At 39.7% G+C, this 26978-nt stretch overlaps 1 protein-coding gene across 1 annotated transcript in view; it reads left to right on the forward strand.

The window, feature by feature from the left end:
- DCC (DCC netrin 1 receptor) overlaps positions 1-26978 on the forward strand; it is a 603848-nt gene that overhangs the window by 539807 nt on the left and 37063 nt on the right. Inside the window, exons 23-26 of the mRNA XM_087819312.1 lie at positions 8337-8499; positions 14912-15138; positions 16510-16626; positions 26589-26750. Coding sequence (XP_087675438.1) covers positions 8337-8499; positions 14912-15138; positions 16510-16626; positions 26589-26750 — 669 coding nt within the window. The remainder of the gene's footprint in view (positions 1-8336; positions 8500-14911; positions 15139-16509; positions 16627-26588; positions 26751-26978) is intronic.

Genomic DNA, 26978 nt, shown 5'->3' on the forward strand with positions numbered 1-26978 from the left:
AAATGACACCTTGACTGATAAAACTCCAACCCCACCCCACCTTTAAAAGGTAGGCTGTATCAATGTGAACATTTTAAAATCAGAGTTTTTGAATCTTATATGCAATGGAGATTTTTATGTACATCTCTTCTTCGAGCGGTGGAATTATGGAGGTTTCCTATTTTTCCCTTCCTTGCTAGATCCATACTTCAGTGCATTGTAAGGGAATAATGGCTTATTGTCAGGATACTCAAGCCAGCTGCAAATAAATTTAGACCGCGCTAATCATTTACTTTCTTCTACAGCATGTCACTCTTTTTAAAATGCAGTCTTGGAATTCAAAGAAAGAAAAAGATATAATTCATGTTTACTATTGTAGTTGGAAGCCCTTAATTAAATTGAGGATACTGAAGAGGTCTCCTAAATTATTTTATGCTGACAAGTAGACTTAAAGCCAATATGTGGTGATAGGTAGTATTTTACTTTTATGAGGCATTCAGTTTTAGATTATAGTCCCCATTTTTAAAGCTGAAAAATCTTCAACTTCTGAAAAATGTGATTTTGTAGTTTATATTTGTGTGAATGACAAGAATAGTGAAAATTACTTCAATTCCATCATGTTTTTCTCACTGGGGAAGATAAATCAGTTTATTTTTGTTGGTTGTTTCTTCCTATAGTTTTAAAATTAGTAACTTTGGTTAAAAATCTACAAACCGTACAAAAATGTGGTTATATTGACCTCAACCCTTGAAAACTAAATTAAGGTTGACAGATGTTTATACTTTAGTGAAGTATTATTCAAAAATCAATGTTATTAATTAATTTTTGAATATTCAGAATCATGTTAGATGTTCCGCAAAATGTGCCTTGTACTCTATGTTTAGGAGAAAATACCATGATTTGTTCTCTAGTTTTGGAAAACTTTGTTTTATTGTTTTCAGAGCTCAATACCATTTAAACTCATTTAAATAATGTGTACATAAAAGCTCTTGCCATATTTGCATGAAATGATCAACATAGGTTGGTAAACTGTTGATAAGACATTCAACAGATACCTGAATGACAAAGGAAAGGTCTAGAAATAAAATTTTACAGTTGCTTTCCCCATGGAAATATAATTAAAGTGGTCCAGGGTCTCAGGCTCTGCCCACTTATAATCCAACCAATATCTATTGCAAATGATTTTAGGAATCCCACCCTAATCCCAAACCCAGGCTCTAGAACTGACTTTGCCAAGGATTAGAACTGTGTCAATCAAGTCCCTTAAACTCTTTGGATTTCATTTCTTCATCTGAACACAGGCAGCATTAAGCTAGGTCAAGGTTTCTTAACCTCAGAACTATTGCCACTGGGGCTGGATAAGTTTTTGGTGTCCTGTACATTTGCATTGTAGGATGTCTAGCAGCATCCCCGGCCTTTATCCATTAGACGCCAGTGATATTTCCCCTTCCATGTAGTGACAACCAAAAATGTCTCTAGAGATTGCCAGATTTCCCCTTGGTGGGGCACAGTCTCCCCAGCTGAAAACCACTGATCCAGATTACTATTCCTCAAAAGCTGTTCCAGTGTACATGGGTCCCACGAGGAGCTCTGAGAAAGAAAGAGAAAAAGTGCTTCAGAACTAAGCATTGGGAAACGCGTTCGGTCACTCACTTCTCTTTGGCCAAGCCCTCCCCTTCTATCTCAACACTGGGCCTCAGTCTCGAGGGAGCTTCTCTGCTCACTCTGTGCTCTGATTCTGCTGATCTAATCCGCTCCCAGGGCTTCAGATTCCACCTGTGTGCCCGCTGCCAAACTCCAGCTGCCCCTTCGTAACGTACCGTAAGATCTCAGCCCTGACATGCTCAAGACCGAACATTTGCTCTGCCCTCTCCAAGCCGCCCCTTTCACCCTCTCCCTCATCGCAGACATAAGTTCTGTTGCTTAAGCCCGAACCTGTCTCTTCCTTCCTTTCCTCTCCAATATGCAACTCACTTTGTTCATTTGCTCTCAAACTGCATTGTGTGACTGTTCGCTTTGCCTGATTGTAATTGCCACCATCTCAGTTCAAGCTATGGTCACCTCTCACCTGGGGAACTTCAATATTCTCTTTGCTGGTCTCTCTGCTTTCGCCACCAACCCCTCTCCGCACAGCAGGAAGGGATGTCCTAATACAAACCAAGCCTGTCGCTTGCTGAAAACCTTTAAATGCTCTGCGATTCTGCTTGGGGTATTTGAACATGATCTACAAGGTTCTGTATGAACTGGGTCCTGGTTCCCTTTCTACCCTCATTTTGTGTCATTTCCCTTTTGTCCCCAATGTTCCAGATACATGACCTGCTCTCATTTCCCTTGTAGAGGAATGGGAACTAACTCCTAGCAACCCCCTAAGTTCAGCCTAAATGCTACCTCTATAGTGAGACCTTCAATGACTCCTCCCTCTCCAGGGACCATTTGTCCTCATATTACATCTTTGTATGTAAACTTCACTTTTGTTTTAAACACTAATGACTGTTGTAATTTTATGTTTATCTGCTTCATGATTAGTTCACTATAAGTCTTTTCCAGTAAGTTGTAAGCTCCATGGGGTCAAAAATCAAAAATCATGCCTCTGGTTTTTTGTTGTTGTTATTTTGGGGGGAGGAGGGGGGCAAGTGGAGAACAATCACAATATTCTAATTTGAAAATTGTTCTCAGACCACACAATATACAAAAAGGCAGTGGCATGCAAATTGTTGTGAAACCGTAAGGTGTAGACCTATAAATACTTTCTAATGGTTCCAAAGCCTGGCTGTTTTCCCTTTCCACTCTCCCAGAAAACTAGCTCAGAAATAGAGCTTTCATAACTCCTTTCTAACAGCTCCACATTTATCCCAGGTGAATGTAACCTGACTTTCTATCCATGTCACAATGACCCAGACATGGGGTACATGTTTTAGGAATGGAAAAGACAGGTCATTTAATATATAATATCTCTTTTCCTTCTCTGGTCCAACTAATTAGGCAGGGCTATGACTACATCAAAACTGTGTATGCTTTTTATCTCATATGGTTTCTTTTCGCCTGCTTGAATCCTTTTAGATCTAATTGACATTTAAAATTGTGTAAGTTTAAGGTGTACAATGTGCTGATTTGATATATATTACAAAATGTTCACCTCCATACCTTAGCTAACATCTCCATCACGTCGCATAATTACCATTTCTTTTTTTAATTAAGAACATCAAAGTCTTGCCCAGCCAGCATGACTCATCGGTTGAGCATCGACCCATGAACCGGGAGGTCATGGTTTGATTCCCCGTCCGGGCATGTGCCTGGGTTTCGGGCTCTATCACCAGTAGGGGGCGTGCAGGAGGCAGCTGATCAATGACTCTCATCACTGATGTTTCTAAATCTCTCTCCCTCTTTCTTCCTCTTTCCAAAATCCGTAAAAACATATTAAATTTTTTAAAAGAACATCAAAGTCTCTTAGCAACTTTCTTTTAATTTGCAACTTTCAAATATATAACACTGTATTATTAACTATAATCACCATGCTGTACAATGTATTCATCTTATAACTGGAAGTTTGTACTATTTGACCAACATCTCCTCATTTCCCCCAACTCCTAGCCCCTGGTAACTATCATTCTAGTCTCTATTTCAATGAGTTCATCTTTTTAAGATTCTACATATGAATGATTCATACAGCAATTGTCTTTCTCTGTCTGACTTATTTCACTTAACATAATGCCCCCTAAGGTGAATCCATGTTCTGATCATATCTTCTCCACAGTACTTAACTGGATCTTCCATTCATATTCATGGAATAATTGGATGAATTCTCTAACATTTCTGCCCAACCTCTCCTGGCAATGCACAGTTCAGATAAGCATGTTCAACATTCTGAGATTTCAGGGAAGAAATATGTTTTCTAACTTAATTGACCAAGGAATTCCAACCCCCCATGATGCTGATTGATATTTTATTTAGGGAACATTGGGCTAGATTACCTGGTAGTTCTCTTCCAGCTGATTGACTATATGGCACCTTATTTCTGGAGGAAATACTTTGAAATATTCAATATCATATGAATTTCAGTTCGAATTCAAAGACCTGTAAAAAATTTTAAGACATATATTGAGATAAAAGTGTTCTAATAACAAAACTTATCAGGGAAGCCTGCCCGGTGTAGGAGAGAAGTTCAGTCCTGAACTAGAAACTTTCACTGACTCCGTTTCTCTCCTCAGACCCGGACGGGTGAATCTATTGTTCAAGTGTTTACCTGCCTATTGATGTTGTGTGGCTATAGGGCCCAGCCATTATGGCAATGGGCCCACGTCCTCAAAAATGGGAGCCAGGACTCCTGGATTCAATACTTAGATTTCTTTTCTATAAGAGAATTAAGCAGTCAGAGTACTGGTCTACCAATGAGCTTCTGGAAGAGTTTTCGAGGGCAACTATGATATGAAACATAAAATATTTTTGAAAGCTTACAAAATATTATAAAAATGAAAGACATTTCACTAAACCAATTTTCCTAATCATTACCAAAACTTTAGACCCATCAGATTATAAAATATATGTGTTTGCTTTTATTAAATTTAATAGAAAAAAATATGAACTCTTTTGTGATGATTAAACATCATGAAAGTGAAAAATGGATGGAATGCTCATGTGATTTAAAATAGAAATTGATTTATTTCTCATTGTTATCAGTGAAACAGGCAGACCTTGCTTACTCAGGCACTGGATATTCACATTTTTATCCTAACATGAGGAACAGATGCATTCGCATACCATATTTTTCTTTAACTTGGAAAAATCACACAGAATGAAATCATTGAGCTACATCATGATGTCTATTGAGTGCCAACTCTGTGTGTTGCATCCATTATCTCATTAAGTAAGCAGTGTCCTGGAGGATATTTGCAAGTCTTTGCATGACACCATGCAGCTTCCTCCCTGAAGCCTGAAAGGTGCTAAATGTCATCTTGCCCCTTCTGAGTCAGGCTGGCTCCCGGAACTCTTGACTGCACTAATCTGGATTTGTGAGCTCTAAAAGTCTTCCTAATTTGGAGCAGCCTTTTGATATATACTTAAATAGATAGTTGGTCATCATTAGTCATAGGTTCTGTCTTTGTGAACTCACCTTCTTGCTAAAATGTATTTTTAACCCCCCAAATCAATACTTGCAGTGCTTTTATGGTCATTTGTGAACATGTCTGAAAATTTGAGAAGCCTGATGTCCACAGACTCATCTGAGATGGAACAAAGGGACACACCGCCTTGTTGCAGCTCCCATACTGTAAACAAGGGTCCTTTCCATGATATATGTATTTCACGCAGATTTTTTCATGCTTGTATTTTTTGTTGGTGGTTTCACTATATAAAGTGGCCCCTAAATGTGGTGCTGAATGCTGTGTAGTGCTCTTATGCTCAAAACACTGTGATGTGCCTTTTGGGGGAAATATGTGTGTCAATTAAACTCCACGCAGGCATGAGTTATAGTGCTGTTGGCTGTGAGTTCAATTTAATGTATCAATATTATTATTAAATACGGTGTCTTTAAACAGAAACACACATAAAACAAGGTTATATATTGATTGGTGGATAGAAATTTTGTCACCAGAGCCTCACAGGAACCCAACCCTGTATTTCCTCTAGAAGCAATACTTAGCATTCTCTAATTCAGTGCTTGTGGCAACTTCATAAAATACAACTCCTTCAAATAACGAGGATCAGCCAGATCCAGAGACATCGTCAAACTTGACTTTCTAAACTGATGGTTTAATGTCTGATGATCTGATTATTCAGCTTTTGAACTGAGATTAGGAAATGAATTAAAGACCAACTTTTAAGGTGATGGAACCTTTATGGGGACATCATAAAGGACTGAAATGAAAGATTTGTGATGAAAGTTCTCATGAAACCTAACTCTCCGAGGAAAAGAGTCTCACATAATCTCACTAATGCTCAGCAGTCATTATTTTGTGACTTGAAACATGATGTCTTCCTCGGTGGAAAGAAAGAAGAGTAGAAATTCGAAAAATTCTAGTTTACAAGGTTTTAAAATATGTTCATAAGGCATACTGTTGTGTATGACTCAAACTAAGTTTATCAGAGATGGTGAACCCTTTAAATTTAATCCATGAAATCCCCAGCTGTCTTCATTATAAGCTCTCACATAAAAGGTTAATTTATTCCAATCAGTTAGTTTATTAAGCACAGAAAGGGCATATTGTGATACTACTATAAAACGGCTTTTTAAGTTGTAAGTAAAACTAGACAGAAACTCCTGGCCTTTCATTACTTGCCCCATTTGTTTGTAGTAAATGCAAAATTATTTTAAGGAAATCTGTCTTTCATTTATAATCAGAATCTTTTAACAGATAGTGCTATTAAAAACTTTTGATGATTTCCTCCCCCTGAAATTCAGTTTATATCAGAAGCACTTATTAGTTTTCCAATAACAATGAGTCAGCAATAATTTACTTAAATATAGGTGACTGTCTTTTCAATTATTATTATTTTTTAAAATATATCTTTATTGATTTCAGAGAGAGGAAAGGAGAGGGAGAGAGAGAGACAGAAACATCAATGATGAGAGAGTCATTGATCGAGCCCGCAACCTGGGCATGTGCCCTGACCACGAATCGGACCCTGATTGCCTGGATCCTAGGTCGACGCTCAACCGCTGAGCCACGCCCGGCCGGGTGTGACTGTCTTTTCAAAAAAGCAATGATTCTTAGATAACTTGTCGAAAGATAGGGTTTTGATTTTGAGGCAAGTATTGGGTTGTTATGTGATTCTTGAGACGTTTATTTATGTTTTACATTGAGGGTTATTTCTAAAAATTTTGTAGTTTGGAAGTCCACAAATGGTATGAGATGTTATGAATTTAGGCAACATTCTATTTAATATTTCAGTAGTATAATGTTATAAGCACTTAGTCTGTGTCAGATGCTGAGGTGGTTGCCTTGCATATATTTTCTTTAATTCTGACAGTAACTGGATACAATAAGTAATATTATTTTCACTTTACAGAAAGAAAAAAGGCACTGAGGTGCAAGAGGCCTAAATATTGTGCTCAAGGGATATAGAAGACTAATATATGTTGTTAAAGAAAAATATTCAAACTTAGATATAGGAAAATATCCAAACTCATTGCTTTCTGCAGCTTTCTAAATTAATTTATAAATAAAATTACAAGCTAATATTTACCTTTTTAAAATTTGTAGATTGAAATGACAAGCATGACATAGAGCAGAGTATTCCTAATTGATTGATCGCTGACTGTTTAAAGAAATCAATTTTAGAAGTCCTTAGCCATTCTTATTTACATAAGCAAATTATCAAAACTGTCCTTTTAGTCTGTTGTATTTTGCCCAAATATTGTCTACCGTGAGTTACTGTTGAAACACAGGAAGGCATTTGTATCAGGACTTTATGAGACTTTCAAACCCACTGGCTGTTCTTAAAGGGGGATTCATACACCCTCTGCAGGTTGAAAATTAAATGTGCTTTACAGATAGCTTCTTAAAGGGAATGAAAGTAAATTGTGAGTGATCGGCGCCAAATAGCTTTTCTTCCATAGCATCAAATAAGTAGTATTTCCTCAACAAGCAAAACCTTCTCTGGTTCCTGTCACACTAAAATTCTTCTAGCACAGAACAGCATCCTTCCTCCCCTCCCCACTTTCTAGCCAATACGATAGCTTAATTCTTTGTTTTCAATTCATTTATAATCCACTTAACATAAACTCACCCTTTTGAAATGCACAATACAGTGCTTTTCAGTCTATTCACAGGTTGTGCCACCATCACCACCATCCCACTCAGAACACTTTCATCGCCCCAAAGGGACACCCTGTACCACTAGCAGTAACACCCCATTCACTTCTCCCCTGCCCACTGACTGACTCTAATCTGCTTTCTGTCTCTATAGATTGGCCTATTCTAGATATTTCATATAAGTGGAATTATGCAATATGTGGCTTTTTGTGTCTGGCTTCTCTCACTTAGCGTAACATTTTCTAGGTACATGCATGTTGTACCATGTATCAGTACTTCATTTCTTTTTTATGGCTGGAGAGCGTCCATTGTATGGGTGACCACACTTGCTTATCCATTCATCAGTTGATGGACATTTAGGTTTCTACTCTTGGCTGTTCTGAATAATGTTACTATGAAAGCTATTGTATAAGCTATTGTGTGGGCATAGGTTTCATTTATCTTGGGTAGATGATTTAGATCTTTTTTCTCATTTTTCATTGCTTTATTCTCAGTTTCAGCCATACCCAGAACAATAGGAACTCTTCCCATCCTTAACAGAGCTTGATAAACGCTGGGCTGCCATATCTCCCTAAACCTGATCTCCATTTGCCTGTCTTTTCCCAGAGCCACCCATTGGCCAGATGCACCCCCCACATGGCAGCGTCACTCCTCAGAAGAACAGCAACCTGCTTGTGATCATTGTGGTCACCGTTGGCATCATCACAGTGCTGGTGGTGGCGATCGTGGCCGTGATTTGCACCCGACGCTCTTCAGCCCAGCAGAGAAAGTAGGTAACAGCTGGTTCCCAAAAGAAGTCCCTGCTTAACCCAGCTACCATATTTTTGAGTTATATTTTTAAAGTCTTTCTTCCTTGCTCTTTCATAATTTACCACATGTTTCTTATCTCCTGACCTGGGCAAAAGCTTGCCTGTTGTCCAGTCCAGGCCCATTAACTTAATTGAGTAAGGGCTAGACTCGAAGTCTTAATAGTAGAATCCTGGAGATCCACTTTGCATTTCTGTTTGATTTTACTTCTTGAGGCCAATTCTTTCTTTCAAATGACAGCAGGTATTCCTTAAGTAACACTTAGAGAATGGACTTCCCCATGGCCCTATGTATGGCCTTCTCTGCAATTATGTATAAAAGGTTCGAGATGTGTTTTCTTCTATAAGTGTTTATCACTTTTGGCAAGGAGGCCTGTAGGCATTTAATCAATGTTGTTGTACGAATGGTTACCTGTAAATACCAAACACAATGTAGTCACAATACTATCGAGTGTTTAGTTTGGAGGCAGTAAAGAAAGAAGGGAGATCCAGGCAATCAAAATGGTTCATATTTCCTGGCTATAGTTGATTCTCAGGAAATTGTAAGAATTGAGGGGTTTACAAGTATTTTCATATTATGCACCTCTACGTTCTAGCACAAGCAGAGCATGAGACATCAAAGTACACGGTTTAGAATGGAAAGGTAGTTTTAATTCAGCTCATCCCTTTCCAGCAATACCCCCTAACCGGCATATTAACCTTGTGTCAGCCAGTTGTGGGAATCAGCAGTAACCTCCAGGTTGTCCTCTGTGTCTTGCTAATCTAGTACTTCTTCAACTCCATCCTGATAAGTCTCTTTCAGCTGTACTTTCTCACTGGATTGGCTGGTATAGGCCCTTTCCTTGTTAGTGTTTTTGCTGACATGGCATTTTTTCAGTACTGAGGAGCAAATGTTTAAACTCTTAAATGAAATTGACTCTATTTTAACTACCATAGTTCACTTGCACTGATGTTCAAAGTTTTAAGAGAGATTCTCTAGCAAATGATTTTCCCTCTTCCCTTGGTAATACCTCAGCCTCTCTCTCTCTTTTTAAAAATCCTGTGACCATATTTGTTGATCTGTAGTGAGTCTTCCAGCATCTTGAAGTGAGGTGTTTAGAAACAGGATACAGGAATAGGTACATATTGAAGAAAGTTACATAGGGTGGGCTGTAGATGTATTCTTTGTATTTAATGTATGTGTATATATATGTGTGTGTATATGTGTGTGTGTGTATATATATGTAACATATGTGTGTGTGTGTGTGTGTGTGTGTGTGTGTGTGTGTATGCAGGGAAAATTTGGTATCCAACTGCATTCACGTGATTGGACTGTCTTCAAGTCGGTGATAGCTGGTGTGCTGGTCCAGTGTGCCCAAACAAGAAACTAGAGCTTAACAAGGCTGGCCTCATGTGTGAGCATTCTGGGAACTGAGAGCCACCCACAGAGCTTCCTGAGTACTGGGTACTTAGCAAGCTCTGGGGAAAGAACCAAAATGGAATAAAGCAATGAAGGATCTCTTGGTCCAGCATTCCCAGGAAAAGGGCTGTGCTAGTGTAGAATGGTGGGACACCACGGTGTGGGTCTCTGAAGCAGAGTGACAGAGTCACAGACATGGAAGTGAGGAAGACACCAAACCCAACTTGGCCTGTTTCACGATAGTTTTCAAAAACATCCATGAATCCACTAAATTAAAGTTGACTAGCTAAACCATATGTAGCAGGGTATTTTGTGTGTGTTTTTCACTTTTATCCCTGCAAGAAGGATATTTGAGGGTTCTGTGGACCTGATCAACAGGAGTACTGGACGTATTTTGTTTCTCCACAGAGAAAGTGCCAGTCTTCTCAATGAGCAAAGGTGGGATTTGATGTTAGTTAGAGAAACTTTCAAATTATCTTAAATTCCATATCAAACACTTTGTTAAGAGCTTACAGATTTTATTTAGAAAGAGTAGAGGCTGGGGCCTGGGTGTGACTTGTTTTTAAAATTAGGGAATGAACAAAAGCACAAATCATTCCATCAATAACCAAAAACCCAAAGAGAGCGGATTTAGAGTGTCTGTATGCCTCCCCTTCCTCCCAAAGTCTTTTAATATTTGCTGGGCGTATTTTCACAGTGCTTCTTCATGTATCTTTCTTCAGTCACAGACCATTGGCATTCATCTTTGTCTCTTTATATATGTTAACAGAAAAAGTAGAAAAAGAAGTTTCTCCTTCTAGATATTTCTGAGTTTTAATTTAGTTTTTCTTGATTTCATCTAGGACTCCTTTCCCTGATACCACCATCACTGAGCCCTTTAGAACAAATTAAGTAATTCAGATGAAAGCAAGATCAATTCCAATTTGAAACAGAAATATTGTCCCTTACAGGGCTCTCAGAAAAAATGGGAGTTTAATGTAATTAATAAGGTGAAGTAGGAAACCCATTCATGGGCTTCTTCAATATCTCTCTGTCTGGGAGTGCTGAGAATGTAAATTTTACTTGTGTTTTATTGGGGGACTTTAATTGAATTCAAATGGATATGGAATATATGTGCGTGTACTGTCGTAAATAGCTCATTCAAGTTATTGTCTATGCATTTTATCCTGTGGTTAATCATACTCATGTGATTTATTATATACACCTCATATGTAATAATGAGGTAGGTTGTCTGGTCCACTCACATTCTAGTTTGTAAGATTTTATTTTTATGCTATAAAATAACTGACAGAAGTTAGAACCCAAGATCTAGTTCTGATTCTACCACTTCTTTAATTAAATTAATGGTATTTAATTAAACCTAAAGGAAGAGCTAATTCTGTTGGTTTCCTCAAATGAGAAATAGAACTAAATACTTTTATATCCCCTCTACCTTGTAAACACTGAAATTCCCCATGGAATGCTACTAAATTATAGAAACATATAGCAGCATTTAGCTTCAAACTAATATGAAATAAAACTAATTTTGTATTTCTTTTTAGTTATTAATTTAAATTTTTCTACTACTTTGAAGAGATGCCCCTAACACATTTTGAATTAGTGGGATTATAGACTATCATAATATAGAAAAAATGTTTTAAGAAAGCTTTAATTGATGGGAGGTGTTCAGTGTTTTTAATGAAGTAATAACATTTTTGTGGCCCCAATATAGAACATGGTTTGATCATTTATAATGTAACATAGACACTAACGACAACATATTTGACATTGAGATTATCCTGGGAATCCAAGACACATGGTTATAGATAATTAACAATTTGTCTGAATACATTAAATTTAAATATATAAATAAAATTCAAGATTCACCTGATAGAATCACCAGTTGACAAAACCTCCTATTTGATTGGACAGGTACTCAGCAGGTTTTGAATATTAGAACACATTCTGATCTTGACCAAAATAATTATTTTCAGTACTCAGGATCAAATGTTTAAACTCTTAAATGAAATCTACTATACTTTAACTACTATAGATCACTTGCACTGATTTTTAAAGTTTTAACATTTTAATCATTTTTCAGCATACACCACTCAGAGATTTTAACTGTCAACCACTTAGGACTCCAATATGTCTTTATTTCATCTCAGAAAATACAGGTTTATTTGAGTAGTTAAGACATGTTTTCCCTGGGTTTCTAATGCTTTTTTTCAATAGCAGTTAGTAGAATAAAAAAAATTAGTGTAGAGAATTTGAAACCTTGGAAAGGATTTGGATGGAGGATTCAGAGAAGATATTTATACTTCTCAATATATGTTTTTCCTAGTTAAATTGTAATTATTTTTTACCTCAGTTCAGGCCTTCTTCCTTCCCGCAGCCTTCCCTAAATTCCCAGTGGGGCAGTGTCCCCACCTCAACCTCCCTTTAGATTTTGGGCAGAGGTCTGTCTGACCATGAGAATTAGTACAGAGCTATCTGTCTACCTCTTGTGAACAACCTGAGCAGAGGATTCCTAAGCACAGAGTGGGAACTTAATAATGTGGTAAAAGAACTTTACAATGTGGTAAAAGAACCTCTGAAATGATAATAGTATTTTAGAACTTCAGAGGGCACATTCGAATAAAATAAATACCCAATGTTGGTTCTTACCCATTCACGTCCCCAGGTTATATGCAAACTAAGGAAGAGGTGGGCCAATAAAGAATCAAAGAACCTTGCAAAAAATACTTGTAAGCCCTGGCTGGTGTGGCTCAGTTGGTTGGGTGTTGTCCTGTGCACCGAAGGCTTGCCGACTGATTCCTGGGCAGGGCACATGCCCCAGTCACTGACTTGATATACGGTCAATGTTTCACTCTCACATCGATATTTCTCACTCTTCCTTTCTCTCTCAAAATCAAATTTTTTTTAAGCATATCTTTATTGATTTCAGAGAGAGTAAAGGAGGGGAAGAGAGAGAGAGAGAAACATCAATGAGGAGAGAGTCATTGATCGGCTGCCTAGCTCATAACCCGGGCATGTGCCCTGACCGGGAATCGAACCCCGATCTCCTGGATCCTAGGTCGATGCTCAACCGCTGAGCCACGCCTGGCCGGGCTCAAAATCAATTTTTAAAAAATCTTAAAAAATACTCAAGTCAATAATGAAATATTTGTATTATTTAATTCAGATAATTACTATGTGCTGAGTATGTGATCTGCATTATACAAAGTAACAGATCTAATGTTAACTCTTGAGCTACAAATCTTTTTGCCGTTCCCCACAGACTTACTGATATTATTAAAAATGTTTCTATTGGAGGCACAGCCTCCTGTGATTTGTTCCCCTCCACTTTTTCAGCTTTCTACCTACCATGTCCAAGTGCAGACTCCTTATTCCACAAATGCACAAATTCCCAGGAGCCATGCCATTCATTTATTAAGCTCCCAATGTCTCACCTATCTTTGCATTTCCAGTACTTAGTGGAGTTTTTGACACATAGTCAAGAAGGGATTATTCTACAGGCCATTGTCTAGAGTCAGTATGATCTTGCTACCAGGAGATCAGTAAAGTGCAGGTACTTTGGGGGGAAATATTAGAGCAGAAAACACTGCCTTATTTTTCTCATAAACTACTAGATGGATATTAAGTCTGGGGTTCTCATCTGCATGCTTCAAAAAAAGACAAATGAAAGAATATTAAGGAACGCTTAACAAATCACACCATTAAACATTTATTAATTGCCTAATATGTGCAAAGCATCTTATTCAGTAGTTGGGAAAACAAAGCCACTCTCAGTGGCCTTGCAGGGTTACAAAGAGTTTTCACTGAGAATAGTTTGAACCATTTAACAAGGATAAAAACAGTTATTCTTGCAAACCACCGCAAGTAAGGAAAGTGAGAAGGGGGTACCTCTCTGGGCTTGTGTCAAAAGAGATTTTAGCTGTCTGAAGTTTGTCTTATGAAGAGAGATTATTTTAAAAGAAGTAGAAGGTCCAAGTGGAGATTTAAAACGTTATAAAACTATATAGCAGAGATTGAAAAATCTTTCTGAAAAAAAGGCCAAATAGTAAACATTTTAGGCTTTGTTCGCCATGTCTTTGTTGCAAGTACTCAACACTCCAGTGCAAAAAATGAATGAGCTTGACAGGATTCCAATAAAACTTTATTTACAAGAGAAGGCAGTGGGTGGGTCTGGCCTGCAGGCCATCGTTTACTGACCCCTGCTGCAGAGAATGCCTAGCATGAACATTGTGCTACTTTACTTAGCATGCAGGAATCATTTGAATCTCACTAGGCCCAAGGAGAGATGACCGCTGAAAAATAAATGTATAATTGCAAAATTCTTATTGAGTAAAATAAGAGGCATTTGAAGCACACTTCCAAAGTGTGTTCTTTTCTTTTCAAAAGGATGGGTCTTACTGCGCTTGAATCAGACCTTAGTGACTCCAAGGGTAATGTGTTTTCCTGTCCTAAGAATATCCTCATGCAGTCTTTTGTCTCCAAAGAGCAAGCTTCCCAATTGCACATTGAATTATACAGCTGAGGTACAGACTTCCTTCTAAGCCTGTATCTTGGCTGTTGGCACAGACTCTGGCCTTTTTATTTCTATTTGCCCTTTCAAAATAGTTCCTTCATTTATCTCGTAAGCAGATGTTGCAGTCAGGTACCTTATGCCTAGCTCCAAAGATTGGCATATGGCTCCATCTAACCCATTGTCAGCTTGTGCTGTAATTTGCAGCCGGGGAGGCTGGAGGAAGGCTCTCCTTGGCAGGCCACTGAGGCCCTGGGGATTCAGCACCACGTCTCCTGTAATGTGGCAAAGCTCCTGGGAAAAGAGGAAAAGCTGCCAAGACAAGCCTGCCAATTCCTGGATTTCACAGGTTTCCTCCTGGGAGTGCTTTTGTTTCCTCTCCCTGCTTCTAACTTGAATTGACAGAGAAAAGAGAGGTGGGGCTGTTGAAGAGAGGCGCTCACATTTGCCTTCTAATTCTGCTCCATAGGAAACGGGCCACCCACAGTGTTGGCAAAAGGAAGGGCAGCCAGAAGGACCTCCGGCCCCCTGACCTTTGGATACATCATGAGGAAATGGAGATGAAGAACATCGAGAAGCCGTCAGGCACTGACCCTGCGGGAAGGGAGTCCCCCATCCAAAGTTGCCAAGAGCTCACACCAGTCAGTCACAGCCAGTCAGAAACCCAAATGGGGAGCAAAAGCACCTCTCATTCAGGTAATTCTCTCCTCTGCCATCAGGAAAAACATCCCATTCTGGGCCCACAGGGGTGTTCTCCACTCTCTCTTGTGGAGGTATCCTTCCCACTAATTTACAGTTATTTACCAATAGTGAAAATAATATGATATAAATTTGGCTGATTAACCTGGTTTACTTTCTATCCCATCACCCTGTTGTCTGCCTTTGATCACTGCAGTGCTTCTTGAAACCTTTAGAGGTAGGAATGATACCGTTGGGAAATATTGTAATGTGAAGCCTCAATGAATAGATTGCTTTTTGTTAAATCTTGAGCAAACGTTTGTCAAGGCGATAAAAGTTGAAGCCATTGCACACTTTGTAGTGCCCTATGTCTGCGGATAACTGAAAATTGCTTTTAAATTTACTGTCAGTTCTTTGCTTTAAAAAACCACATCGAGGACACTTGAAATATGAAAACATTGACCATTCTGTTACTTTGCCTTGATTACCACCGAGATCTCCTCTCATCCACACGCAATCACACTGATACGATCACTAGCCTAGTTCAATGAAGTCACCCTGTAAGTATACAAAGTGATCTGGAGAAAACCCCACTGTATAATAAAATGGTGCAAAACAACCCATGTCCAGGAATAAGTGGGAAAGCTAGAAAGTGGTGGTGAGATATTTCACCTCCTGTGGGTCCTCATAGTTTTAAATGCTTATGGGATGTTGGGGAATCAACCGAGTACTGGCCTCAGAAAACTTCTTTGTCCACTCATGCTGTGTTTGTAGAATGAGTAGCTGTTGTTTTCAAACCAAATAAAAGTATTTTGGTTGTTTAAATGCGTACCTGAATAACTAGACTTTTTCTGCCTCGAATTGTTTAAACAAGGGCTCCAGTTACTGATTTTCAGTTATGAGTTTTTGAGTCTTCTTTTCTAGACCTTAAGTAATATCTCAAGCAGAGCCCCTAACTTTTGTGTCACATTCAGTTATTAAATGCATTTCAGTTCTGTTAAAAGCTACAATGTGAAACTTAAAGACTCCTCCCCACGGCCAGCGAGACTTTTGGCTCTGAAGGCCGAGGTCGCAATCTTTCTGTAAGTCCTGTAGCACCGTGCAGTGAGGTTGAGTGACGGACGGGACAGAAGGAGCGGCCACAGTCTGTTCAGACACACGTTTACCTCTCCCTCCCCCCGTCCCTTCCTCCCGGCTATGTTTTCTGGGTCATGAGGTGAAGGTGAATTTTATTAGTGAGGGTGTATTGCTTGAGTAATAAGAAATTAGGTATTATCATTTAATACATTAATCAAATGAAAAAGGTATTGGCCTGCCTGGCTAGAAATGATATGAAGTGTTGAATCCCTGAAGGAAGCGTGTCTCTCAGGAGCTCTGTTTTTCTTTTAGGTCAAGACACTGAAGAAGCAGGAAGCTCTATGTCCACCCTGGAGAGGTCGCTGGCTGCCCGGCGAGCCACCCGGGCAAAACTCATGATTCCTATGGAAGGCCAGTCCAGCAACCCCGGTGAGTAAAGGCCGGCACCGCAATGGGGGAATGAAGCGGGTTCTGTTTGTATCTTTTCTATGTTAATTATCAAAAAATGATTGAAGTCTCCTCTGATCCTTCTGGGCAAATGGACATAACGAAGAATGCCTAAAACCACGTTATTGACAAGCAGAAGTCAGAATTTTCACTCCGTTACTGTATTTGTTACACACCATGAAATGTTACGGCAAGCAGTTAGCTACGTATTTAAGAAATTGAAAAAAATATGAGTTGACATAAAAAGAGTTGAAATTTCTGTCAATATTATTGAACTTATCTAATGATCACCTTCATAGCTTTTTTTTTTTTTAACTGTTTAATGAGTCCAATTTTTAGACTTAAATAATCTAGCACCCTTGAAGCAAGTATTGACAGACCCTCACTCCCTCACTCCCCCCTTCTTGTTAAGTTCTCTGGCATATTCCCATATTTACTGAAGATATTAGTATCTGTGGATCACTTCCTTTCCAATTACCCCTATGATCAATCTTGGTAATTACGATACCCATGCCGACCATCCATCCAGTGCCCTAGACTGTTAGTTCCCTTGTGTTACCTGAAATGATGTCGGTTCTTTCCCACCGCAGCACATCAATTCCATGTCACATACAAAACCAATAATCGCGCCCCCTACAAGTTGTCAGTTTCTATCATCCCCTTTCCTAGCCCCTTATTACTTTCTCGCTCCCTTATTTGATTTCCCCTTTGCCCACCATTCTTCAATTTCACTACGCCCTCCGATCCATTAACTCTGCCACCTTCCCAGTGTTCCTCGTCACCTCGTGTTCTCATTTTCATCCAAAACTCCGCTTCCAATCTGTCATCATTTATTATTTCTAGTCCCTTATAAACACCCTCGTCTCCCTTGTCCTCCTTCCCCATCATATCATCTGAAAAAAAAAAAAAAAAATGCAGCCCTGGTTAAATCAGCTCCTCTACCGACTCTCACCACCAGCCCTGACAGCCGACCCTAGAGAAAGACACACAGCCTGCTTCCTGGGCGTCTCCGGCCACAACCCCCAGGGGAGCTGTCATCTATTTGGAAATGCCACTGCATTTCTGTAGTCATTAATTGTCTCACTTTGTAAGATGAGTGTCTTATATCTGTTCTCGCTTTTCAGACTACCAATACCCCTTTCCTTGGTTCTCAGATCAGCAAGGAGAGAGAAGCGTTCGGAAATGGTATCCCTGTCTTCCCATCAAACCCAGTCGATCCGCTTGTCCTTCTAATTAAGGCGAGCTCTGTCTCACGTGGACGTGCCTTTTTCACCCTTACGGACTCTCCTGCCCCCTTTCCTGCCCTTTCTGTATCATCGGTTTTCCCTCCAGTCACATACAAACGCCCTCACAAGCCCTGTGTTATTCAGCACCCTCGCTTACCGAATGCTGCGTGTTCCTGGGTTCCTTCCTACCCCACGGCCGCTGCTTCTCAGTGTTTGTTCGTGTGCCCCCTCTTTTTCCCAATCTCCAAGAATCAGAGAGTGCCCCAGGGCTCAGTCCCCAAGCTCCTCTCTTCTGTCTACACCAGCTTCTCAGATGATCATCTCGTACCAGTGGTCTTAACGCCATGAAAATGCTCATGGATCCCAAGCTTTATCTCCAGCTTACCCCCTTCCCGGGATCCACATCAACCTCCATATCAGGGGCTGACTCAGCGCCTCCAGGTGGCTATGGAATGAGCAGGCCGTCTGTGTTCAAAATGAGGCCCTCGCTCTCCCCCAAATCCTGCCCCCAGCTGCCAACTCCATCTTCCTCCTGCTCTCCCCGGTCCACACATGGCGCCACTGCCGATTCATTTACTCTTGCTCAGAACTTTAATTTCGTGCCTTTTCATTCAGATTTTCTCACACTCCAAATTCAGTCTTGCACCAAATTCTATAGTTCTTGCTTTCAATGCCTGTCCAACTCTGACCACCCCTCATCCACGACACCGCCATCTCTTACAGATAATAGACGATAACCGTAAGCTGGTAACTGCTTTCTTTCCTTTAGCTCTTGGCCCTACAGTGAGTTGTCCCCACATTAGCCTTTCAGTATACAAATATTGAAAGATATTCTTTGTGTTGCTCCTCTTGACTTCTGCACAGGTAGAGCGAAATCCAGTGATTTTACCCTGTCTTAAAAGGCACCGTGTGGTCCAGCCTCTGGCCTTGCCCCTCACTCCATCTTCTGCTTCTCTCTGTGACCCATTTCTCGAACTCTCTGTGACCCATTGCCACATAGTCCCCCTCTCTGCTTTTTGGATAATCATGCGCATTTCCAACTCAGGGACTTTTTACTCGCTGCTCTCTTTGCTTGGGATCTCTTTTCATAGATATTTTCATGGCTATTGCCTCATAGCACTCAAGTCAGTGTTCAGCCATGACTACCACACACAGGACTTCCCTACATTGCCCGACATAGAATCTCTGGTCACTCTCAGCCCCCTTCGTTCTGCATCATTTTCCTTCATTGTGTCTGACCACCTACTTGCATTTTTGTGTGTATGTATTTATTATTTGTTTCCTATATTTTAATGCAATCTATACAAAAGCAGAGACTTTGCCTGTTTTGATTACTTTGTATCCTCAGTACCCAGAACAGAGCCTGGCACATGGTAGGCCCGCAATGGATACAATTTCAAGTGAATGAATTAATGGCTGTTTCTTTCTACGTACTGGACATCCTATTTCCTCTATACTCCAGCACATCTCTCAGTTGTACTATATAGTAAGTGCAAAAACATACATAGAATTTGTAATGAATGCCAACTGTTCAAGTCATGGGGTAGCTACTATTATTATTCCTGTTTTACTGATAAGCAAGCAGAGGTTTGGAGAGGTTAAGAACATAGCTTGCATTCACACAGGGAGTTAGCAGCAGAGCCAGAATTTGGATGCTGACAGTCTGGCTTCAGAGTTCTGCGCTCTAATCATTACGCTCCCAGCTGTCATATTCTGTGAAGCCATTGTTCTATTTTCTTTTTTTTATTCAGTTCACTACAGGGAGAGACTGTGTACGCTTAGCTGCCTCTGTTTTTTTCCTCCAGTTACTTTCCTCTTGTCACTAAGTTCTAACTGTACCAACCTATTGTAGTTTCTTTTTAAAAATCATCGTGCTTCAGAGTCTTTGTGGGCCTTTTTGTCCCATATATAACTTTCTCATCCAATAAGTTTCCATTCTGATTGATTTTCCTTCCACAGTGTCTTTTGAATCCTGGGCTACCTTCCCATTCCCAAGAGTTATATTTTTTATTTTATTCATTGTGACCTCACATCTGAACTGCCGGAACAGCTTCATAATTAGTCTTCCTATCCCTAGTGTCTTCCAGACTCTTTTGCACCCTGCTTGCCAGATTTCTTCCTAAAACAGCTTAAGCACGACATTGCATTCCATGAATTTGCCCCATGGCTGCCCAGTGTCTACCAAGAGAAATAAGCACAAACTCCTCAGCGTAGCAGATTCTCGTCTACATTTCCAGTTTCCTGCTGCTATGCCCTTCGATGCATGCCCTAGACTCTCACCAAGCTAGACTAACTGCCAGTCGACTGATATACATTGCTTTTTATTTGTTTTTCCTTCTGAACACTTCTTTCCTTTTGGAATGGCTTGGTGCCTATCTCTACCTAACAAAGTTCTGTGCATCTTTCAGAGCAGATACTGATTCCTGATCTCATAAACTCTTTTACGATTACTCCATCCATTCCTTTCTCATATTTGAATAGCATGTTTTTCCAAATTTTTTGGCATTAATTACACAAGCTCTGCCTCATATTCTTAGGTATTCAAGTCCAAATCTCTCCTCTGAAAAGTTGTGAAGTACATGATAAGGAACACATTATCTAACCCATCTTCATATTTATGCACTGCATAGCTCAACACCTCGCACGAAATTGGTGCTTGCTAAATATCTGCCACACGACTGAATGACATCACGACTCTATCAAGATAAAGATCTACAGTTTTATCAGCATAGTTATCTAAGACCTTATCAATCACATTAGTTGCAAAAAGCCTATTGTATTTATCAGAAAGCTTAAGAATTTACTTTAAACATCAACTTTGATTCTATGTGGAAGCCATCTCCTTTTGTTGAATAGAGCTTTACCAACACAGAGCTTGGAGATAACAAAGATCGTAGCATTACAGGATTATTTCAAAGATATATATGTATTCTATTGATTCTTCATTTCTTACGGAAATCAGATGTAATTATAATATACATATTGAAAATGGGAATATCCTAAGTAGTGTTCAGTGATTTTCCAAAGCGGAGTGCCGTTTAGCCAGCCATCACCCAGGGCAGGAAACAGAACCCTGTCAGAAGCTGCCTCACGGTTACTTCCCATCACTAGTCACCTCCCATCAGGAGTAACTGCCCTTCTGAAATCTCACCCCACAGATTACTTTTCCTGTTTTTGAGCTTTACATAAACGGAATCATGCAGATGCGTTAAGTTTCTGTTTTGCAACATCATCCCTAGGAGATTCTCCATATTGTTTGCACCAATTTAGCTTGTGAATGTTCATCGCTGCATCGTGTCCTACTGTATGAACATAGTGCAATGTAACGAAGATGCGGCACAATGAGCTGTATCGCCGCGCACAATCTTGTGCACACCTTTCAGGGAACGTGTCATGCATTTCTGTTGGGTACATACACATGTATCCAAGACTGGCCTGCACCTAAGAATGAGATTGCTGGGTCCAAGTATCCCTATAAACTTTATAAAAGTATTCAACTGTTTAAAAACCGTATTCATGCATTATATTATAATTGTTAAAACAATAAAAAATTAAATTGCTAATCATTTTAGGGCCACCATTCATGTAGAGAAAGATACTAGGAATAAGGGAAGGTTTGGAGGTTTTTTTAGCCATAGAGCAATTCGGAGCTCGAGGTGACAACATGGGGCAACAGTGCATTGAATAGTCCAAGGGCAGGTTTCTGGTTCTGGCGCTCAGAGCACAGCTTCCATGCTCGTAAACCAGAGATGCTACCATCAGAAACTCTTTCTTCAAAAGGATATAAATAATACCAGGCATGCAAGTCATCGTTATTCTTGGAGAAGCAGTATACCCGAGAGGTTCAACGGTCACCCAAGTGTGTCCTGGAGAGTTTCCTAAGCTGTCTGAGTGTGTGTTTCCCATTTGTAAAATCGGGATGCTCTCAGCACATGATAATATGAAAATTAAATAGAATAATAATTAGCAAGATGTTTAGCAAATGAATAATATTCAGAAGTTCACAACACTTGTTAGATTTCATTTCTCTTTCCTTCTAAGTTCATTGTTTCCATTTCTGTTTAATGAAAACAATTTTAGCTGCCCTTAATATATCAGAAAATTTTATTAGAAAATATCCAATTTATAAATGATAAAAAAAGAGTCCCAGTCTGCTGCACATCTCTGTGAGTGAGCTCTTTAACCCCCTCAACACCGTAAAGTTGGCACTATTGTCTTCTCCACTTTATATATGAGAAAACTAAGAAATTGAAAGCTTAAGTAACTTGCCCAAGTCGATATATAGTTATCTTTTACTGTGCAGAGCAAATTACCCCCAAGGCATAGCAACATAAAAGAATCATTTATTTTGTCAATAGCCTTTGGGGGTCAGGAATCCAGGAGTATTTAGCTACGTAGTTCTGGTTCAGGATCTCAGTAGGTTTCTCACAGTCCCTTGGACTGAGGTCCCAAGTGCCTCTCCATAGGTCTGCTGGCACAGCCTCAAGACATAACTCTTGGCTTTTCCCATAGTGAGCAGTGTGTGTGTGTGTGTGTGTGAGAGAGAGAGAGAGAGAGGGAGAGAGGGAGAGAAATCTTTCCAACCTAATTTTGCAAGTAGCACACCATCACTTCTGCTGCATTCTCCTCATCAGCAGGTGAACCCAGGTGAAACACGGCAGGGAACCCACAGGATGCAAATACCATGAGATGGGACTCGGTAGGGAGCATCTAGATACCGGCTATGACACTTACTCACTAACAGTGACCAAACTTGATAATGAATCCAGGCAGTTAGACCCCGGTGCTTGGGCTCTTTACCACTATGTCTAAAAATGCAGAACATATATTAGTGAATGTTCTTACTTTTCCTAGAGGGGACTTTGGTGGCCTCTTTGGATACTTGTGGATGCTATTCAGCAATGTTTGCTTGTCAAAGGATACCTGAAAATGTGAAGTTGATAAGAATATTTATCAAAAGCAACAGACACTAAATTTCCAAATAGCCCAGATTATACACAGGTCATTGCAGAAAGGAGATGGTAAGAAGAGGTGCAATGAGAAACCATTTCACTTAAAATCTTTTCACTTCAAAATATTATCTTTACAACTATATTTGTCGATCCCTCCTCCTCAACAACTCTCTCAATTCCGTCAAGTATCATTTTGAGAAATATCTACAGAGGGATCAGTTTTTTTAAATCATAACTTTAAAAGTAATCTCCACTTTAGTTTTCCCAAAGGTTGCACTTAGTGCTAACCTTTTGAAGAATGTTGTAAAAGTTTTCGAATACCAGCCTGCCCTGTTCAGGGAGCTAAGTAATTTGGCAAGGGGATTTCTACTTGAAAAATCTTTGTATATCAGTGTGAGATATAAATTCAATTGTCAGCAAGCTGTGTGAGAACAGATTTTGTTGTTGTTATTGTTGTTGTTGTTGTTATATTTTGGCCACAGAGCAGAAATTTATTGAAAATGCTTGATGATGTCGCTCTGAGATGTTTTGCATAAACATAGCAATACAGTGAATGTTTTGAATGATAGTGTGAGTGTGTGTGCGCCTCTGGCTCTCAAAACTGACATGTACAGGGAAAATACCAAAGGACTTCAATACAGTGTTGTATCCAACGTTAGGATGATTCTTTTTGCAACAACTGTACTATAAGTAAGCGTATACCTCTGTGCCCTATTAGAAATCAATCATGGATCAAAATACTTTAAAACCAAAGATTTGGAATACTGACAGTGTCATGTCAGGAAATAAAATGAGAGTTTTTGAGATGCAGAAACATACAACAGATTAGTATTATTTTTAAAACGACTATTATTTGCAAATATTTTGTACACAGATCAATAGCCAAACATGCAACATGCTTACCAAATAGAATTTCTTTCTTCACTAATGAAGAACTTGGAACTGGAATATGAATTGAGACAGATTTATAAATACTACTTTTAGAAGTTTTTTCTTATTAACTCACTTGAAAACTATAACGTATCTCTAGCACTGTACTGTGAGGGACACAAAGACTACAAAATTCTAACCTCGCGCTGGCTGGATGGCTCAGGTGGTTGGAGCATCACCCCGGCACCAGGAGGCCGCAGGTTCGGTTCCCTGCCAGGGCCCCCGCCTGGGCTGCGGCTCCATCCCGTCAGGGCACCTAGGGGGGGCAGCCGAGCAGTGTTTCTCTCTTTCTCCCTCCTTTTCCCTCTCTCCGAAAATCAATAAATCCTCAGGTGAGGATTTAAAAAAAGTGTAGCCTGTTTCTTTGAGGAATTTTTAATCATTCTGCCTGGGGTGCCCGGCTTGTCTCTCTCGTTCTTGTTAAAGTCTCCTGGTCATTCTTTTCTTTTCTGTTTTTTTGGAATATGTTCATGTGTTTGTATATCCACAACTTACTCTTTGTAAAATATCTTTATTAAGGCATTGTGCATATACCATTTCTTCTCAGATTTTCACTCGAGTCTTCCCAAAACATAATTTAGGGCAGCTTTATGTCATCATAGCCATTTTTAATTTAACATTGAAAATATTCTGTTATATCTGTGCCAGACATAATTTACTACTATTTCAAATAAACTCAAAACCGTAAAAATACCACTGATTTGATATTCACCATCATATTTACAAGCTGCACGAGGAAGCTCCCCTTTTACAGAGAATAACTTATCACTCATTTTTCTCCTAAACTGATACCTACAATTCATTCTTGCCCCAGAATGCCATCTATTTTTATGACTGTCTTTTACTCATAACTTATCCTATTTGTTTGCAACATAATATCTTTATAAACAAATTATATGTTTATATTATAAACTTATGTGAGCATAAGCTTTTAACTGCTAATTTTTTCTTCTGGGTTAACATTACAATTATTTCTGTGCAACTGTATAGAAAGTAAAATTTTATTAGAATCCTATCATTTAATGGCTTGAATGAGGCTTTTTTATACAATTATATAATATAGCTATGGATGAATGTTACTTATTGCATAAGTTCTTTCCAATGGTTTCTTTTATTGATCTAAATATGAAGAAACTACATAAATGTGTGGATGAGTTTAACAATGAGACGTTTATAGCAATGACTCAATGATTTGAACTCCTTCCAAATTATGGACCAAAATTATACTGTGAACTTTCATCCAAAGTTATTTTTAATGATATTTCAACCAACAACTAATTATGTTGAAAGTAAAAGTTGAAACCACCTGACTTTTAAAAGTATTTGTTAATCATTCAAGCTATTCACTGGCTCCTTTTCTAGGAGGTACACCTGTAAAGTACTTTTATAAGGTACCTTGTAGACTATCATGTAGTAAGACAGAATTGGAAACAGTGCAATATCACTTATATACATTTATGAATATAATTTTTGAAAAATGTTTTCATCCTATTAAGATTTATATTTTTTTACAGTTCTTGGAATACAATCATCGTTTCACCTACATAAGATAATTAGTCCTCAATGTCAAACACATCAGACAAAATTTGTTTCTGAATAAGCCTATTTTTCAATTCAAATAATCATGTTAATATGTGTTTCAAGGAGTATTATAAATACAAGGAAAAATAAAGTCTGGAATGCAATTCTAAAAGCCAGTTTACTAGAAGCAGCCCTTTTGATTTAAAGTGTATATTTAATATAGTTAATTGATATGCATTTTAATTGGAAATATGTTTTTAAATCTACATGTCATTTCTAATTTACAATAATGCAATATAATTTGTATCTATGGTTATGAATTACTTGGGTAATAGAAGTGTGATAAAAAATAGAAAGGTTTTCCTTTGGTAATTGTGCATATCTGTGCATGTTAAATGCTCTAGTAGTTGGCATTTGGGTGTAATTAATTAAAATCATGTATATAACAGAAATCACTTTATTAGTTTCATAGATAGGCATGTATTGCTAAAATTGATGATCCCAGTAGCTGGCTTAAATTTAATACTTTATTAATAAGGCTTACATTTTATTTTTTGTTAATAAGAGATAGGGAATACTAGACATTTTATAAGATGATACAAGATAAAGATTGATGACGTTTAGAGTAAATATTTCACAATATGATGTAATTAAATAGGCATTGAATAATGGAGTTAACAATAGTCACTAAACCTAGAAAATACTGTATAAGATATTCAGCTGTGAGCTTCAGCCAGTGTAAGTATAAAGAGTTTGGTGTTCTCGGAAAACAGTCCTATTTAAATTAATGTGACACTAAGCTGCGCTGTGCTGACTCTCTGAAGGTATTTTCTTTCTACTTAAATGTAAATCCTAAGTATAATGTTGGGAATATACCTTCACTTTTTCTCTCCAGACTCTCTCACACGCATTACATTCTTTCACAAAATTCTCGAGGGATTCTCATTTCCTCAGCCCACTCCACACAGCGCATTCAGTTTCTGAATAACCCAACTTTTTTAATGACACTTTTCTTGCTTAAGAGAAAGAATAGAGAAACAAACAAACAAACAAACAAAACAAAACCCCAGGGAGCCTCCCGGTGGCTCTTTGGTGGCTGTAGTCACCCTCTTTGAGGCCCTGGGCAGTCTTCGCCCCAGGCTAAGGCTGCTGAGGCGGGAGCGGCTGCGGCTTCTAGGCGCGGGCAGGCCGGGGGCGGGAGGTGAGCGCAGCGCCCCGGGGCCCGCGAGGGGCCGCACCGTGTAAACATGCGACCGTTTCACCGCCTCGCTGCCGTCACGGAGCCCGGGAACTAACCCTCTGTCCTGTGTTGCAGCCGCCGTGAGCGCCATCCCCGTGCCCGCCCTGGAGAGCGCGCAGTACCCGGGCGTCCTGCCGTCGCCCACGTGCGGCTTCCCGCACCCGCAGTTCGCGCTGCGGCCCGTGCCCTTCCCGGCGCTGCCCGTGGACCGCGCCTTCGGAGCGGGGAAAGGTCAGTGCACAGCGCGGTGTCGTCCACGCCCCGCCCCGTCCCTCGGGGGTGAGGGGCAGGCTGAGCCGGCCTGGGCGCGGCCGGGGACCTGGCTCTGCCCCGGGCTCGCCTCCCGGCGCCGCTGCCCCCGCTCGGCCGGCCGTGGGAGGCGCGGCGGGGACCCGGGGCTCCGAGGTCCAGGGAGACAACCGTGGGCCGCGCTTGGCGTGTCCTTGGCGCGGTGCTTCACTGGCC

Source organism: Miniopterus natalensis, chromosome 7 (genome assembly GCF_054644295.1).
Source record: "Miniopterus natalensis isolate mMinNat1 chromosome 7, mMinNat1.hap1, whole genome shotgun sequence".
NCBI classification, from domain to species: domain Eukaryota; kingdom Metazoa; phylum Chordata; class Mammalia; order Chiroptera; family Miniopteridae; genus Miniopterus; species Miniopterus natalensis.